Source organism: Babylonia areolata, chromosome 6 (assembly GCF_041734735.1).
Source record: "Babylonia areolata isolate BAREFJ2019XMU chromosome 6, ASM4173473v1, whole genome shotgun sequence".
NCBI lineage: Eukaryota > Metazoa > Mollusca > Gastropoda > Neogastropoda > Buccinidae > Babylonia > Babylonia areolata.
Window position 1 is genome coordinate 10,818,346 of NC_134881.1, and position 15,000 is coordinate 10,833,345.

At 44.3% G+C, this 15,000-nt stretch overlaps 2 protein-coding genes across 2 annotated transcripts in view; one reads left to right on the forward strand and one right to left on the reverse strand.

Annotated features, from left to right (window-relative positions):
• Positions 1–13,964, forward strand: part of LOC143282726 (organic cation transporter protein-like) — a 52,775-nt gene extending 38,811 nt beyond the window's left edge. Inside the window, exons 7-10 of the mRNA XM_076588454.1 lie at positions 2,181–2,404; positions 7,086–7,194; positions 8,747–8,959; positions 10,769–13,964. Coding sequence (XP_076444569.1) covers positions 2,181–2,404; positions 7,086–7,194; positions 8,747–8,959; positions 10,769–10,895 — 673 coding nt within the window. The 3' untranslated portion in view covers positions 10,896–13,964. The remainder of the gene's footprint in view (positions 1–2,180; positions 2,405–7,085; positions 7,195–8,746; positions 8,960–10,768) is intronic.
• A 426-nt stretch (positions 13,965–14,390) lies between these two features.
• LOC143282728 (organic cation transporter protein-like) overlaps positions 14,391–15,000 on the reverse strand; it is a 33,841-nt gene continuing 33,231 nt past the window's right edge. Inside the window, exon 11 of the mRNA XM_076588456.1 lies at positions 14,391–15,000. This exon is cut by the window's right edge and continues 851 nt beyond it. The gene's annotated coding sequence lies outside the window, so the exon portion shown is untranslated.

Consider the following 15,000-nt stretch of genomic DNA (forward strand, 5'->3'; position numbering starts at 1 on the left):
GGCCTAGAGTTAACGCGTCCGCCTAGGAATAGAGAGAATCTGAGCGCGCTAGTTCGAATCACGGTTCAGCCGCCGATATTTTCTTCCCCTCCACTAGACCTTGAGTGGTAGTCTGGACGCTGGTCATTCGGATGAGACGATAAACCGAGGTCCCGTGTGCTGACATGCACTTAGCGCACGTAAAAGAACCCACGGCAACAAAAGGGTTGTTCCTGGCAAAATTCTGTAGAAAAATCCACTTCGATAGGAAAAACAAATAAAACTGCATGCAAGAAAAATTCCAAAAAAGAAATGGGTGGCGCTGTAGTGTAGCGACGAGCTCTCCTGGGGAGAGCAGCCCGAAGTTCACACAGAAAAATCTGTTGTGATAAAAAGAAATACAAATACAAATAAGGTTACAAACGACGTAATGAGAGTGGACTGAGACCTGTCTTCCTATGCCGGGCCCTTAGACACTGTGGATATGAATGAATACACTGATCCAATGGCCATAAAATAAAAGGCTATGGGACCTTAAAAAAATGTTGTACTGTCCCTGAGCGACTACATTTTGTTTCAACCAGTTCCCACAGTACACGCGAGGTAGTAAGTGAATGCTCCAGTGTACCACGTTGTACCTGGTGGGGTCCACCTACCGAAAAAAAAGGAAAAAAAAACCCCAAAAAAACAACAACCGTTTTTGACCAGAATGTATAGCCCAGTGTGGACAGCTAGGCGTTGAGTCTTGTCTGCCGAGTCTTGGTTAAATGAAATCAGTTCGAAGTGCATTAAGTTGCCGCCTTTTTTTTTTGTTTTTTTGTTTTTGTGAACTTATCAATGATGTTTTACTGATTCTGCTATTCAAAAGTAATGTGCAGTCACACAAGGAAGAAGAAGAAGACCACGTACATTCTAGAATGGTGACTGACTTCTTGACCCGTAGACTCAAATCTGATCTCAGAGAGGTGACTGACAGACCTTCACTGACAAGCTTACTCGTCATCAGCAACCAAGCTGGTTAAACAATAAGTGAGAAAATGTATTTGTTCTGGTGCACTTACGTGCCTTTTTCATTTGTCGTTCCCCCCACACGCCATGATTTTTACCGTGAACGTGTGTGTGTGTGTGTGTGTGTGTGTGTGTGTGTGTGTGTGTTTACAGTATGGACATTAATTTTTATCTTTCACTTATAATGTACAATTAATGTGATATCTAATGTCTGGGGGTGGGGGGTGGGATTCTGGTTGTTTCACACCAGAGATCTCACGCTGACAACACAATGTCCACTTAACACACTTTTCCAGCTTCAGCTTCTTTCTTCTCCGTTCGTAGGCTGTGACTCCCACGTTCACTCGTACACACGGCTGGACTTTTTCGTGCATGGCCGTTCTTACCCCCGCCATGTAGGCAGCCATACTCCGTTTTCGAGGGGTTGGGGTGGGATGGATGCCGGGTATGTTTCTGTTTCCACAACCCACCGAACGCTGATATTGATTACAGGATCTTTAACGTGCGTAATTGATCGTCTGCATGCGTGTATACACACGAACGGGATCGGGCACTAGCAGGTCTGCACATCTTTTGACCGGGGAGATCGGGAAAAAAAACATCCACTTTTTTACCCACCAGGTGCCATGGCAGGGATTGGAACCCGGGACCCTCGGTCAGATCTAAAGTCCAACGCGTGACGGGCGCAATAGCCGAGTGGTTAAAGCGTTGGACTGTCAATATGAGGGTCCCGGGTTCGAATCACGGTGACGGCGCCTGGTGGGTAAAGGGTGGAGATTTTTACGATCTCCCAGGTCAACATATGTGCAGACCTGCTAGTGCCTGAACCCCCTTCGTGTGTATATGCAAGCAGAAGATAGATTTACGCACGTTAAAGATCCTGTAATCCATGTCAGCGTTCGGTGGGTTATGGAAACAAGAACATACCCAGCATGCACACCCCCTACATGGTGGGGTAAAAACGGTCATACACGTAAAAGCCCACTCGTGTGCATACGAATGAACGCAGAAGAAGAAGAAGAAAGTCCAACGCTTTAATCACTCGGCTGTTGCGCCTGTCGCTTCAGCTTGTTGTGGTGAACATTGTAGCGTTTATTGCTGGCAGCATTGCGTTTTCCTTGAACGTGTGATTAAAAAAAAAAAAAGTTAGTTCGATTGAACCCGACCCTCCACTGTCCACACACACACTGCAGGCTGGTGAACGCCCTGGTGTACTACGGGCTGTCCCTCAACACGACCAACCTGGCGGGCTCCCCCTACCTGAACTTCATGGTGGCCGGCGCCGTGGAGATCCCGGCCTACGCGCTGTGCATCCTGCTGCTGAACCGGGTGGGGAGGCGGACCCCCCTCATCGTCAGCATGTACGTCGGGGGCCTGGCCTGCATCCTCAGCGGGCTGCTGCCCAAGACGTCATCAGGTGAGAAGATCAGCGATGGCTATTTTTTATCTTCTTCTTCTTCTTCGTTCGTGGGTTGCAACTCCCACGTTCACTCGTATATTATACGAATGGGGTTCAGGCACTAATAGGTCTGCACATATGTTAACCTGGGAGATTGGAAAAATCTCCACCCTTTAGCCACCAGGCTTTTACCGAGATTCGAACCCGGGACCCTCAGATTGAATATCAACACTTTAACCACACAGCAATTTCGTCCGTCGCAACGTTTTGTGATAACAATTGTCCATAATTGTCACTGGTTTATGAACCTTTTCATGCCTCCAACTCCACCCCTCCTGACCCCCCAGTACTGCCCCCCCCCCCTCCCGCCCCCCAACTCTTGTTTTTTTTCAATATCAAATATCAAACACACACACACACACACAAAATGCGATGACATTAACTCTATTAATAACCTAACAAAGAGAAATTGCATCAGGTGCTTTGAAGAGTACTGGAATTGATTCATAATCAATCATTATCATTCCTCTCCAGCTCCTCCTCCTCCTCTGAGTACCTACTACTACTACTACTACTACTACTAATTTTATTATTATTATCATTGTTGCTGTTGTTGTTATCATCATCATCATTATCATAATCATCATCATCATCATTATCTTTTGAGAAAGAATTGGGTGAAACTGTCACATGCAAGGCACACCAATGCATAAAGAAACCCAGACATACATATGTACATGCAGAACATTAACATTAAAGCACGCAACAAATGTCCATCATCAGAAAACCTACACACAAAAGAAGCATGAATGGGACTATTCCTATCTCCTTTTTCTTTATCACACAATGTGTTCTTTTCCATTTGAATATTTCGCTTTGCTATCATCAATATTATTATCATTATTAGTATGATTTTCCCCCTGGTCAATGAAGAAAGCCACGTGCAGAGCACAAATAAAAAAGTATTTAAAAAAAAAAGAAAAACAAAGAAAGAAAAAAGGGGGGAAAACTGTAACGATAATAACAAATAACTACGTAAGAATCGGAGAGAGAACACAAGTTTTCCTTACCTGTAGAAGTTAGTCAAAAGACCAATGTGTATTCAAGTCGTTTTGCTTTTACTGATCCACATAATGTGCGTCTTGAAGCAAGGCGCGTCGCAAACAAAATGGCGACAATTTTAAGTGAGTTCTGTTCACACATGTCTCTTTGTGAACGTCAAGGTATTCGTGTCAGGGTTGTGTGTCTCATCAGGCCGTAACTCTCCGTTTTCACGTGCTCACGTTGAGCTGTGCAAGTTGTCATTCTTCGTTTCGCAGATTATGTATTTTATAGCCTACATTTTTGTATTGTTAAGCCTTATATTGCCTTGCTTGTTCAGAATATATAAATACGACTCACTGTGTTGAAAAAAAAAAGAGCTGCATAGTTGTAAAAAAAAATAATAGAGGCTAAAAATAAAATAAAATAAAATAATTAAAAAATCATCAGTAATACATTGTTTGAGCTAGACTGTGAAGACATCCGTCACATAATTTATCATGTCCGTATTGTCTCAAGAAATATTCTTTTATTTATTTATTTATTTATTTATTTATTAAGGTGTCTTACTATAGCGCATATTCTTGAAGCTCTATGCGCTTTACAATATCATGTCATTGCCACTATTGTCTTTTGCGTGTTTCCATGACACTTTTCATTTCTCTTTTTCTGTCTATTTGCAGGTAACCCTGTATAGCGACCACAGCAAAAAGATGTTGTTGAATGAATGTAGGATTTGTGGAATGGATGGGTGAGAGATGGGGAATTTAAAAAAAGAAAAAAAAAAGAATTGATACCAATCCTTCTTTGTTTCTGCAAGCAAAATATTCTAGCATTGGCATTTCTTATAAATAGAATCAACTTTCGTGTCAAAAGCCAGCTTATTGTCTATATTCATTGACTTTCTCCACTGTTTGACCATCTGTGTCAAGTTTAGCTACAGGCAAGATGTCTTTTTCGAAAATTCATTAACATTTTTTTTTGTTTTCAAAACGTTCAGATCTGGTTAGTGTTCCTCACACCAGGAACAATACTTTCTAATTTTTCTAAAGTGAATAGTATCAGAGTTGGACAGATTTTCAATTGCTGAGTGATCAGAATCTTTTATGACAGGAGTTTTCTCCTTGCCTCCGCAGTCATTCGTGTATAGTGCATATATGACAGGGGACAGCACCGTGCCTTGAGATGCGCCAGTAGAAGTAAAGTTTTGAGAAATATGGACAGATTGAAAAGGGACGGACTGAATTCTATTGAGAAGAAAGCTAACTATCCAAAGTATCAGCTTAGGATCAGCATCGAAGCTCAACAGTTTGAGGGCAAGAAGATGAAGTTGTATTGTGTTGAAAGCGGGAGAGAAGTCAACAAAAAGAATACGAATAAAAGATTCCGAAGAAGAAGAAGAAGAATGTTACCACTGACTGATTCAGTCTAATATCATCATCTTAGATGAACAGACTATAAATAAATAAACGAACGAATGTTAACACCAGCAGGAAGAACAGCAATGATACTGATAATAACGATGACACCTCCACTGTGCTGTGCTTTGCTGCAGCTCTGACAATAGGACAGGGAGGGAGCAGCAGACAACATGAAAGGGAAGGGACAGAAGATAACAGGGCAGAAGACAACAGGAGAGAAGACAACGGGACAGAAGACAACGGGACAGAAGACAACAGGAGAGAAGACAACAGGAGAGAAGACAACAGGACAGAAGACAACGGGACAGAAGACAACAGGAGAGAAGACAACGGGACAGAAGACAACGGGACAGAAGACAACAGGACAGAAGACAACGGGACAGAAGACAACGGGACAGAAGACAACAGGACAGAAGACAACGGGACAGAAGACAACAGGACAGAAGACAACTGGACAGAAGACAACAGGACAGAAGACAACAGGACAGGGAAGGGACAGAAGACAATAGGACACAAGACAACAGGACACAAGACAACAGGACAGGGAAGGGGTAGAAGACAACAGGACACAAGACAGCAGGACAGGGAAGGGGTAGAAGACAACAGGACAGAAGACAACAGGACAGGGAAGGGGAAGAAGACAACAGGACAGAAGACAACAGGACAGGGAAGGGGGAGAAGACAACAGGACAGAAGACAACAGGACAGGGAAGGGACAGAAGACAACAGGACAGAAGACAATAGGACAGAAGACAACAGGACAGAAGACAACAGGACAGGGAAGGGGAAGAAGACAACAGGACAGAAGACAACAGGACAGGGAAGGGGAAGAAGACAACAGGACAGAAGACAACAGGACAGGGAAGGGGAAGAAGACAACAGGACAGAAGACAACAGGACAGGGAAGGGACAGAAGACAATAGGACAGAAGACAACAGGACAGAAGACAACAGGACAGGGAAGGGGAAGAAGACAACAGGACAGAAGACAACAGGACAGGGAAGGGGAAGAAGACAACAGGACAGAAGACAACAGGACAGGGAAGGGGAAGAAGACAACAGGACAGAAGACAACAGGACAGGGAAGGGGAAGAAGACAACAGGACAGAAGACAACAGGACAGGGAAGGGACAGAAGACAATAGGACAGAAGACAACAGGACAGAAGACAACAGGACAGGGAAGGGGAAGAAGACAACAGGACAGAAGACAACAGGACAGGGAAGGGGAAGAAGACAACAGGACAGAAGACAACAGGACAGGGAAGGGACAGAAGACAACAGGACAGAAGACAACAGGACAGGGAAGGGACAGAAGACAATAGGACAGAAGACAACAGGACAGAAGACAACAGGACAGGGAAGGGGAAGAAGACAACAGGACAGAAGACAACAGGACAGGGAAGGGGAAGAAGACAACAGGACAGAAGACAACAGGACAGGGAAGGGACAGAAGACAACAGGACAGAAGACAACAGGACAGGGAAGGGACAGAAGACAATAGGACAGAAGACAACAGGACAGGGAAGGGACAGAAGACAACAGGACAGAAGACAACAGGACAGGGAAGGGACAGAAGACAACAGGACAGAAGACAACAGGACAGAAGACAACAGGACAGGGAAGGGACAGAAGACAACAGGACAGAAGACAACAGGACAGGGAAGGGACAGAAGACAATAGGACAGAAGACAACAGGACAGAAGACAACAGGACAGGGAAGGGGAAGAAGACAACAGGACAGAAGACAACAGGACAGGGAAGGGACAGAAGACAACAGGACAGAAGACAACAGGACAGGGAAGGGACAGAAGACAACAGGACAGAAGACAACAGGACAGGGAAGGGACAGAAGACAATAGGACAGAAGACAACAGGACAGGGAAGGGACAGAAGACAACAGGACAGAAGACAACAGGACAGGGAAGGGACAGAAGACAACAGGACAGAAGACAACAGGACAGAAGACAACAGGACAGGGAAGGGACAGAAGACAACAGGACAGAAGACAACAGGACAGAAGACAACAGGACAGGGAAGGGACAGAAGACAACAGGACAGAAGGGACAGAAGACAACAGGACAGGGAAGGGACAGAAGACAACAGGACAGAGAGGGAGGACAGAAGACAACAGGACAGGGGGGTGGCGGATGGGGGGTGGGGGGGAGCAGAAGACAACAGGGCAGATACTGATAAATATTGATGACACGTCCACTGAGCTGTGCTGTGCTGTGCTGCAGCCCTGACGACGCTGACAGTGGTGCTGGCCATGGTCGGAAAGTTTGGCATCACGGCTTCTTACAGCATCATCTACCTGGTCACTGCTGAGGTCTTCCCCACTGTCATCAGGTTTGTCATCCTCATAGGACCTCATCATCTTTCTTGTCCACCTCCTTCTCCTCCTCCTCCTCTTCCTCCTCCTCCTCCTCCTCATCACACCATCCATCATCACCATCATCATCACCACGACCATCATCATCATAATCATCGTCATCGTCGTCACCATCATCATTATCATCATCATCATAATCGTTGTCTTCATCGTCACCACAACCACCATTATCATTGTGACCACCACCACCACCATCATTATCACCATCATCACCATCATCTTCATCATCACCATCGTCATCATCATCACCACCACCACCACCACCATATTTATTATCACCATCACCACCATCACATCATGGTTATCATCATCGTCGTCATTACCATTACCATCACTGTCACCATCACCACCACCACCACCATCATCATCACCATCATCTTCACCATCAACATTGTCACCATTATCATCATCATCATCATCACCACCACCACCACCACCAGTATGATCAGGATCATCATCAGATCAGCAGTGTCACCAGCAGCAGTAGCATCATAGTCTCATCATCATGAAAACAAATCGTTCCTGGCTTCTGATAATGATGATATGGTGATGATGATAACGACGTTGATGATGAAAATGATTATCTTTTTCTTCTTCTCCTTTGTACTTGGGCTACAACTCCCCAGTTCACTTGTATGGACATGAGTGGGCTTTTACGTGTATGACCGTTTTTACCCCACCATGTAGGCAGCCATACTCTGTTTTCAGGCGTGTGCATGCTGGGTATATTTTTGTTTCCATAACCAACTGAACGCTGACATGGATTACAGGATCTTTAACGTGCGTATTTGATCTTCTGCGTGCGTATACACGCGAATGGGGTTCAGGCACTAGTGGGTCTGCACATATGTTGACCTGCGAGATCGGAAAAATCTCCACCCTTTACCCACCAGGCGCCGTTACCGATATTCGAATCCGGGGCCCTCAGATTGAAAGTCCAACGCTTTAACCACTCGGCTACTGCGCCCGTCAGTTCAGTGTACAAACTACGTTGTTGGTATGACCGACAGCAAAGTGAGAGCTATATTATGATCATTATCGTCCAACGCGATATTTCTGTCAGCATTTACGAAGGAAGGTGGCAGAATGGTTAAGACGCTCAGCTGCCAATACAGAGAGTCTGTGAGAGTGTAGGGGGCTTGAATCCCGCTCTCGCCCTTTCTCCCAAGTTTGACTGGAACATCAAACTGAGCGTCTAGTCACTCGGATGAGATGATAACCGAGGAGGTCCTGTGTGCAGCACGCACTTGGCGCACTGGAAAAAGGAACCTATGGCAACGAGAGTGTTGTCCCCTGGCAAAAATTCTGTTGAAAATTCCACTCTGATAGGTACACAGATATATAAGCATGCACTCAAGGACTCAGCTAAGTGTGCTGGGTTATACTGACTTCTCCCGTCCTGACAGAAACGTCGGGATGGGCGATAATGATCATTACACAGGTCTCACTTTGCTGTTGGTCATGCCGACGTAGCTGATGTGCTGATACACTTCGAACTGTTCTCCACAGGAACATCGGGATGGGCGTGTCGTCCATGTCGGCCCGTATCGGGGGCATCCTGGCCCCGCTCATCCTGGAGACGGGCTCCCTGCTGCCCGTGCTACCCATGCTCATCTTTGGCGGTCTCTCCGTGGGCGCCGCCACCCTGGCCTTCCTGCTGCCGGAGACGGCCGGGCGTCCCTTGCCGCAACACCTGAAGGACGTCGACAGCGGACGGGGCTGGTGAGTTGGGTCAATAAATAAGTGAAGGAAGGAAGGAAGGAAGGAAGGAAAGAAGGAATTCATTAATTCACTCATTGTAGACGGGGCTGGTGAGTGTTTCAATGAATGAATGAGTAAGGGAACGACTGGAGAACTGAGGTATATAATTATATATATATAGTTAGAGTATTGCAGTATCGCTGCTGCTGCTGCTGCTGTGTCTTTCTTCCAACTGTGCGAGGAAGTTTCTCTTGTGTTCCTTTGTGCCTATCATCTGCGTGTGTGAGGACGTTTCTCTGTGTTTCTTTCCGCCTACCGTCTACCTATGTGAGATGTCGTTGTTCCTCATCATTATTATCGTTCTTTCATCCCTGTGTCGAATAGGTTAACGTTGGAACATTCGTGTTGTCATTCACGGGTGCTGAAAAGGTTAACTCTCTCCGTACGCACGACAGAAAAGGCGACGATGACTGCGTTTCACCACTGCTCATTAACATGCCACAAGCGGAAGGTTCTCACCCTGAAGAGGTGGATGAAGACAAAGAGCACCGCAGTTTCTTTTACGACCTTCCTTCCTTCCTTTGCGTTCGACAGGTACGCAGTCAGGGTCGAAGTCCGAGGGATGCCACAAACTCGGACGTCCGGTGAAGATCGGCTGCCGTCCCCCAGAGCTTGGTGTTGAGGTCAGCACCCCCAGGCCAGGACTGCTGCCGCATCTTCTCATACAGGGGGCAGTCTTGGAGAATATGGGATGGGGTCTGGTCAGCCTGGCCGCAATCACATAGGGATGTGGCTGCCACTCCAATCCTCTTCAGGTGTGCTCGGAGGCCGCAGTGTCCTGTGCGAAGGCGGTAGATGGTAGTCTGGTGTCTTCTCTCCAGTGTCCTGATGGGATCCTGGTGTGCCTGGTAGCCTCCGTTCAGGGTGACCCAGCCTCTTCGGAATCTGCTGCGGAGGAGAGTTTTTGCTTCCTCATTCGTGGCAAGAATGGTTGGCTGTGTGAGCTGGCTTCCTTCCTTAGCAAGGTGGTCTGCACGCTCGTTGCCTGGGAGGCCTACATGTGCAGGCACCCACTGGAGGGTCGTTGGGGCTGTTTGGGTAAGGGTTGTGAGGGAGGCTTTAAGGGACTGGATCAGTGGACCAGGATCAGGAGAGTCAAGGGCCTGGAGTGTGGACATGGAGTCAGTGAGGATGGAGATGCTTCTTTTACGACAAAAGCTTTTATGAAAGGCTGGGTCATACAGACACTCACTGGACATTAGGTGGGGTCTCTGTCGTGGGACGAACGGGAAAAGACTAGCCGCCCCGAGTGAGTTAACGTTGGTACTTTTGTGCTGTCAGTGCAATAGTACTGGTAGCAAAGTCACCTCATGGGAACATTCCAATAGAACTACGTAACAGGGATCCAACAATTCACTGACTATCTGTGTGTGTGTGTGTGTATGTGTGTGTGTGTGTGTGTGTGTGCGCGCGCGCGCGTGCGCGCATGCGTGTGTGTGTGTGTGTGTGTGTGTGTATGTATGTGAGAGAGAGCGCGTTTGTGTGTCTGAGAGAGAGAGAGAGAGAGAGAGAGAGAGAGACTGTGTGTGTGTGTGTGTGTGTGTGTGTGTGCGTGCTTGCGTGTGAGTGTATGTGTGTGTGTATGTGTGTGCATGATTATTATGTGTGAGCTTGCGTGCGCAGTCACACAAGGAACAAGAAGAAGGCCACGTACATTCTAGAATGGTGACTGACATCTTGACTTGTAGACTCAAATCTGATCTCAGAGAGGTGACCAACAGCCCTTCACTGACATGATGAGGATAATATATGTCTTTTTTCCGTTTCCAGGTCCAGTTTGCTATGCTGTTGCGGCAAAAGAGAAACAGAAGCAAACGCGCATAACCATACAGTGGACAGCGACGGAGACATTTCACTACAGACCAGAGATCAAGATCTACCTGCTTGTGACAGTTAGGGGTGGATTGGAGATAGCACCCACCCCAACACTTGGCAGTTTTCTTCTCGCACAGTGTGTGTGTGTGTAAGTCAAGTCAAGTCAAGTCAAGATTTTATTTCATGATGGTAAATTGAATAAGCAACAATTGCTTTTTTACATCAAGCCATCAATCAGAATCAGAATCAGTTTTAATGTCAATTAAACCTGAACAAGGTTTACAAGACACACATGCAAAGTTACATGAAACCACACACAAAAAAGCAAAACAAAATAGACAAATATTAAACAGGAGTCTGAATCAATCCTGCACGCTATAGCGTTTTTGGCAGCAGTTACTGACAAATTTCCAAAACAGTCCCACAAGTTTGTCTTCCAGTATTAGCTGACTGGGCTTAATGATATTTGTAAGGGTTTTTTTATGAATTCTTTCCTAACTTTTTTGTATAATCGGAGTCATCTAAGAAATGATATTCATCCTCTATTGTTTGGGATGTTGAAATATTTGCCTTTTTACTATTGCTAAATCATAACAGGATATTCTTAATTTGCACAATGATTGTTTTTGATTATAATTAAGATATCCTTCAAGAAAATAAGGTTCGGTTCTGTATTCACGAGTAATTTTATTATGAAATAGTAGTTTAGATTTATTTTCATATTTGTTTCTCTTCCAGAATAAAACATATCCCTATTCTAGTTTATTCATTATAACGTGGCTAAGTCTATGAATATTGAATGTTGACTGATTATTCCAAACGTGCCTTAAACCAAGATTCTGTAATATAATTTCAACGAAATTAATCCATGTTCGCCGTTTAGTTTCCTCTGAAAGCATGTCGTCATACACAATTTTGATTTTCGAATTTTCTCGTGCCTGTGTTATGTGAAACCAATATTTTATTATTTGACAAATCACTTTTTAACTTAGGGGGTATTTACCTATTTCACCAAGTATTGCTATATTTGTGGCTTTTTTATGGACTCCCAATATTTGTTTAAAAAAATTAAATGAACATGCTCATGAGGAAATTTGTTCATGAGACAATGGTTATATAGTCTGTCAAAGGTAAAAGTATCATCCACTTTTTCCCAAGTTGAGAACCATATTTATGCTCCAAACGTTAGTAATGGTGAAACAAGACTATCAAATAATTTTGATATTATATGTATATGTTCTCATTCTTGAAAGATCTTTTGATAATATGAGAAGCTTTATTATCTTTTTTTTTGCCAGATGTTCCGTAGCCTTTTAAAAAAAATGCCTGATATATAGAATATTATTCCCAGGTAATTACATTGTTCAGTTGTTTCTATAACTTCTGTTCCACATTCTAAAAAAAATATTTGAGCTCGTGGTTCTGATCTCGAAAATATGACAACTTTTGTTTTACCTCTATTGATTTCAATACTCCATTGTTTACAATATAAATGTAACTGATAGGCCATGTTTAGATTTTGAAAAGTAATACTGTGTCACCAGTATATAAAAGACAAGAGATAATTTTGTTTTGAGAATGACTAACTGTTGGCGAATCGGTACATGTGAGCCAATCAACAATATCATTTATAAATTCATTAAATAATGTGGAGCTCAGTGTATTTCCCTGTAGTACTCCTCTTCGAACATAGATTGAAAGGGAGAATCTATTTTCATTACGGGTGCATACTTTTTTTTTTTTTTTTTTTATCAAATTGAAGCACCAACCTCGTATACCTTTTTATTTTTTTAAATTTTTTATTTTTATATAGTTTTGTGAACATGCCTGTGTGTGAAATGCTATCAAAAGCTTTTTTGAAGTCTACGAAACATGCGTATAATCTGTTCTTTCGATTTTATTTTGTGTAATCAACTATTTTTTTAACATAAAAATATAGTCCGTAGTCCTAAAACCGTTACTAAATGCAGCATGTTCTTTTGCAAGTAAATTGTTTGATTCTAAATAATCATTTGATGTGCTGTTGAGGATTAGACACAGTAAATTGCTTAAAGAACAATTAATAGTTATTCCTCTGTAGTTATTTGGGTTTGATTTATCGCCCTCTTTATGAATTGGGACAGATATCCCATTTTTCCACAAATCCGGATAACATCCAGTTTTTAGAACGTAATTAAGTACTGTTTTGGTTGTGGGAAGTAACTCTAGTAAGACAGCTGTAATTATCTCATTTCCGATGCCGTCTGTGCCTGGTGATTTGTTGTTCTTCAATTTTTGGCACGCTTTTATTACTTCTATGTCATATATATCATTATCTAAACTAGTGTCACAATCCATGTTGTTAAAACCGTTTTTCATCCCATTATCACTGGTATTTTGGTTTTCATCATCCATACCAACTTTGTTTCAAATAAGTTCATGTAAGTGGGTAATCCGTCTTTTAACTGACAGGGATTGTGTGTTTTGATGCGTTTCCATTGTTTTTAGCTGTTTCAATCTTTTCCACAATGTATTTGGATCATATGCTGGATCTTGTGCGAGTGTGTGTGTGTGTGTGTGTGTGTGTGTGTGTGTGTGTGTGTGTGATTTTGGCGAATTGTCTCTTCTTCTCCGTTCGCGAGCTACAACTCTCACGTTCACTCGCATGTACACGAGTGGGTTTTTACGTGTACGACAATTTTTACCCCGCCATGTAGGCAGCCATACTCCATTTTCGGGGGAGTGCATGTTGGGCATATTCTTGTTTCCATAACCTACCGAACGCTGACATGGATTACAGGATGTTTAACGTGCATATTTAATCTACTGTTTGCGTATACACGAAGGGGGTTCAGGCACTAAGCAGATCTGCACACATCTGAGATCTGTCCTGTCGTCTTCTGCCCCTTCCCTGTCCTGTCGTCTTCTGCCCCTTCCCTGTCCTGTTGTCTTCTGTCCTGTCGTCTTCTGTCCCTTCCCTGTCCTGTTGTCTTCTGTCCCGTTGTCTTGTGTCCCTTCTCTGTCCTGTTGTCTTGTACCCCGTTGTCTTGTGTCCCGTTGTCTTGTGTCCCTTCGTCTTGTGTCCCGTTGTCTTGTGTCCCTTCGTCTTGTGTCCCGTTGTCTTGTGTCCCTTCTCTGTCCTGTTGTCTTGTGTCCTGTTGTCTTCTGTCCCTGTCCTGTTGTCTTCTGTCCCTTCCCTGTCCTGTTGTCTTCTGCCCCTTCCCTGTCCTGTTGTCTTCTGTCCTGTTGCTCTTCTGTTGTCCTTGTGCCCTGGTTGTCTTCTGTCCTTCCCTGTCTGTTGTCTTCTGCCCCTTCCCTGTCCTGTTGTCTTCTGTCCATTCCCTGTCCTGGCTGTCTTCTCGCCCTTCCCTGTCTTGTATGTCTTCTGGTCCCGTGTCTTCTGTCCCTTCTCCGTCCTGTTGTCTTCTGCCCCTTCCCTGTCCTGTTGTCTTCTGTCCCTTCTCTGTCCTGTTGTCTTCTGCCCCCTTCCCTGTCCTGTTGTCTTCTGCCCCCTTCCCTGTCCTGTTGTCTTCTGCCCCCTTCCCTGTCCTGTTGTCTTCTGGCCCCCATCCCAGTCCCTGTCTGCCCTCTGGTCATCTCCTGTCTCTCTCTTGTGTCTTCTACTGTCTCCAGGATCCTTTCCCTTTCATCTCATTTTTCTTTGTCCCTTACCATACTTCCGAGCGAGACACACACACACACACACACACACACACAAAGAACTCAAAAACGAACAGACGAGGAGTGGGGACGAGGATTGTGTGGGGGGGACAGGGGAGTTGGGGGTGGGGGTGGGTGGGTGGCAGGAGTGGGGGGTGGGGGGCGAGGAGGGGATGATTGGGGACAAGGGGAAGGTGGTTTCACGTTGAAGAAAGCTAGCTTTGATACCACATTGTGGGAAGGAAGACTTATCAACTCAAAAAAAAAAAAAAAGGTTAAGTATGCTGCAAGTAACATAAATCACCGAATATCGAATCAGATATAAATGCATAGGTATATAATTCTCTCTCTCTCTCTCTCTCTCTCTCTCTCTCTCTTTTTTTTTTTTCTTTTGTTTTACATATTCAACATCAAAATGCAGAAACGTTATACAAAAAAACATATATCTATAGGAAGCATAGAGAGTATACTAAAGAAAACAAAAAAAAGTGGTTATCAAAAACAAAAGGGGTATATAACAGAGATACTTGTATTGAATGGTTTTCGTT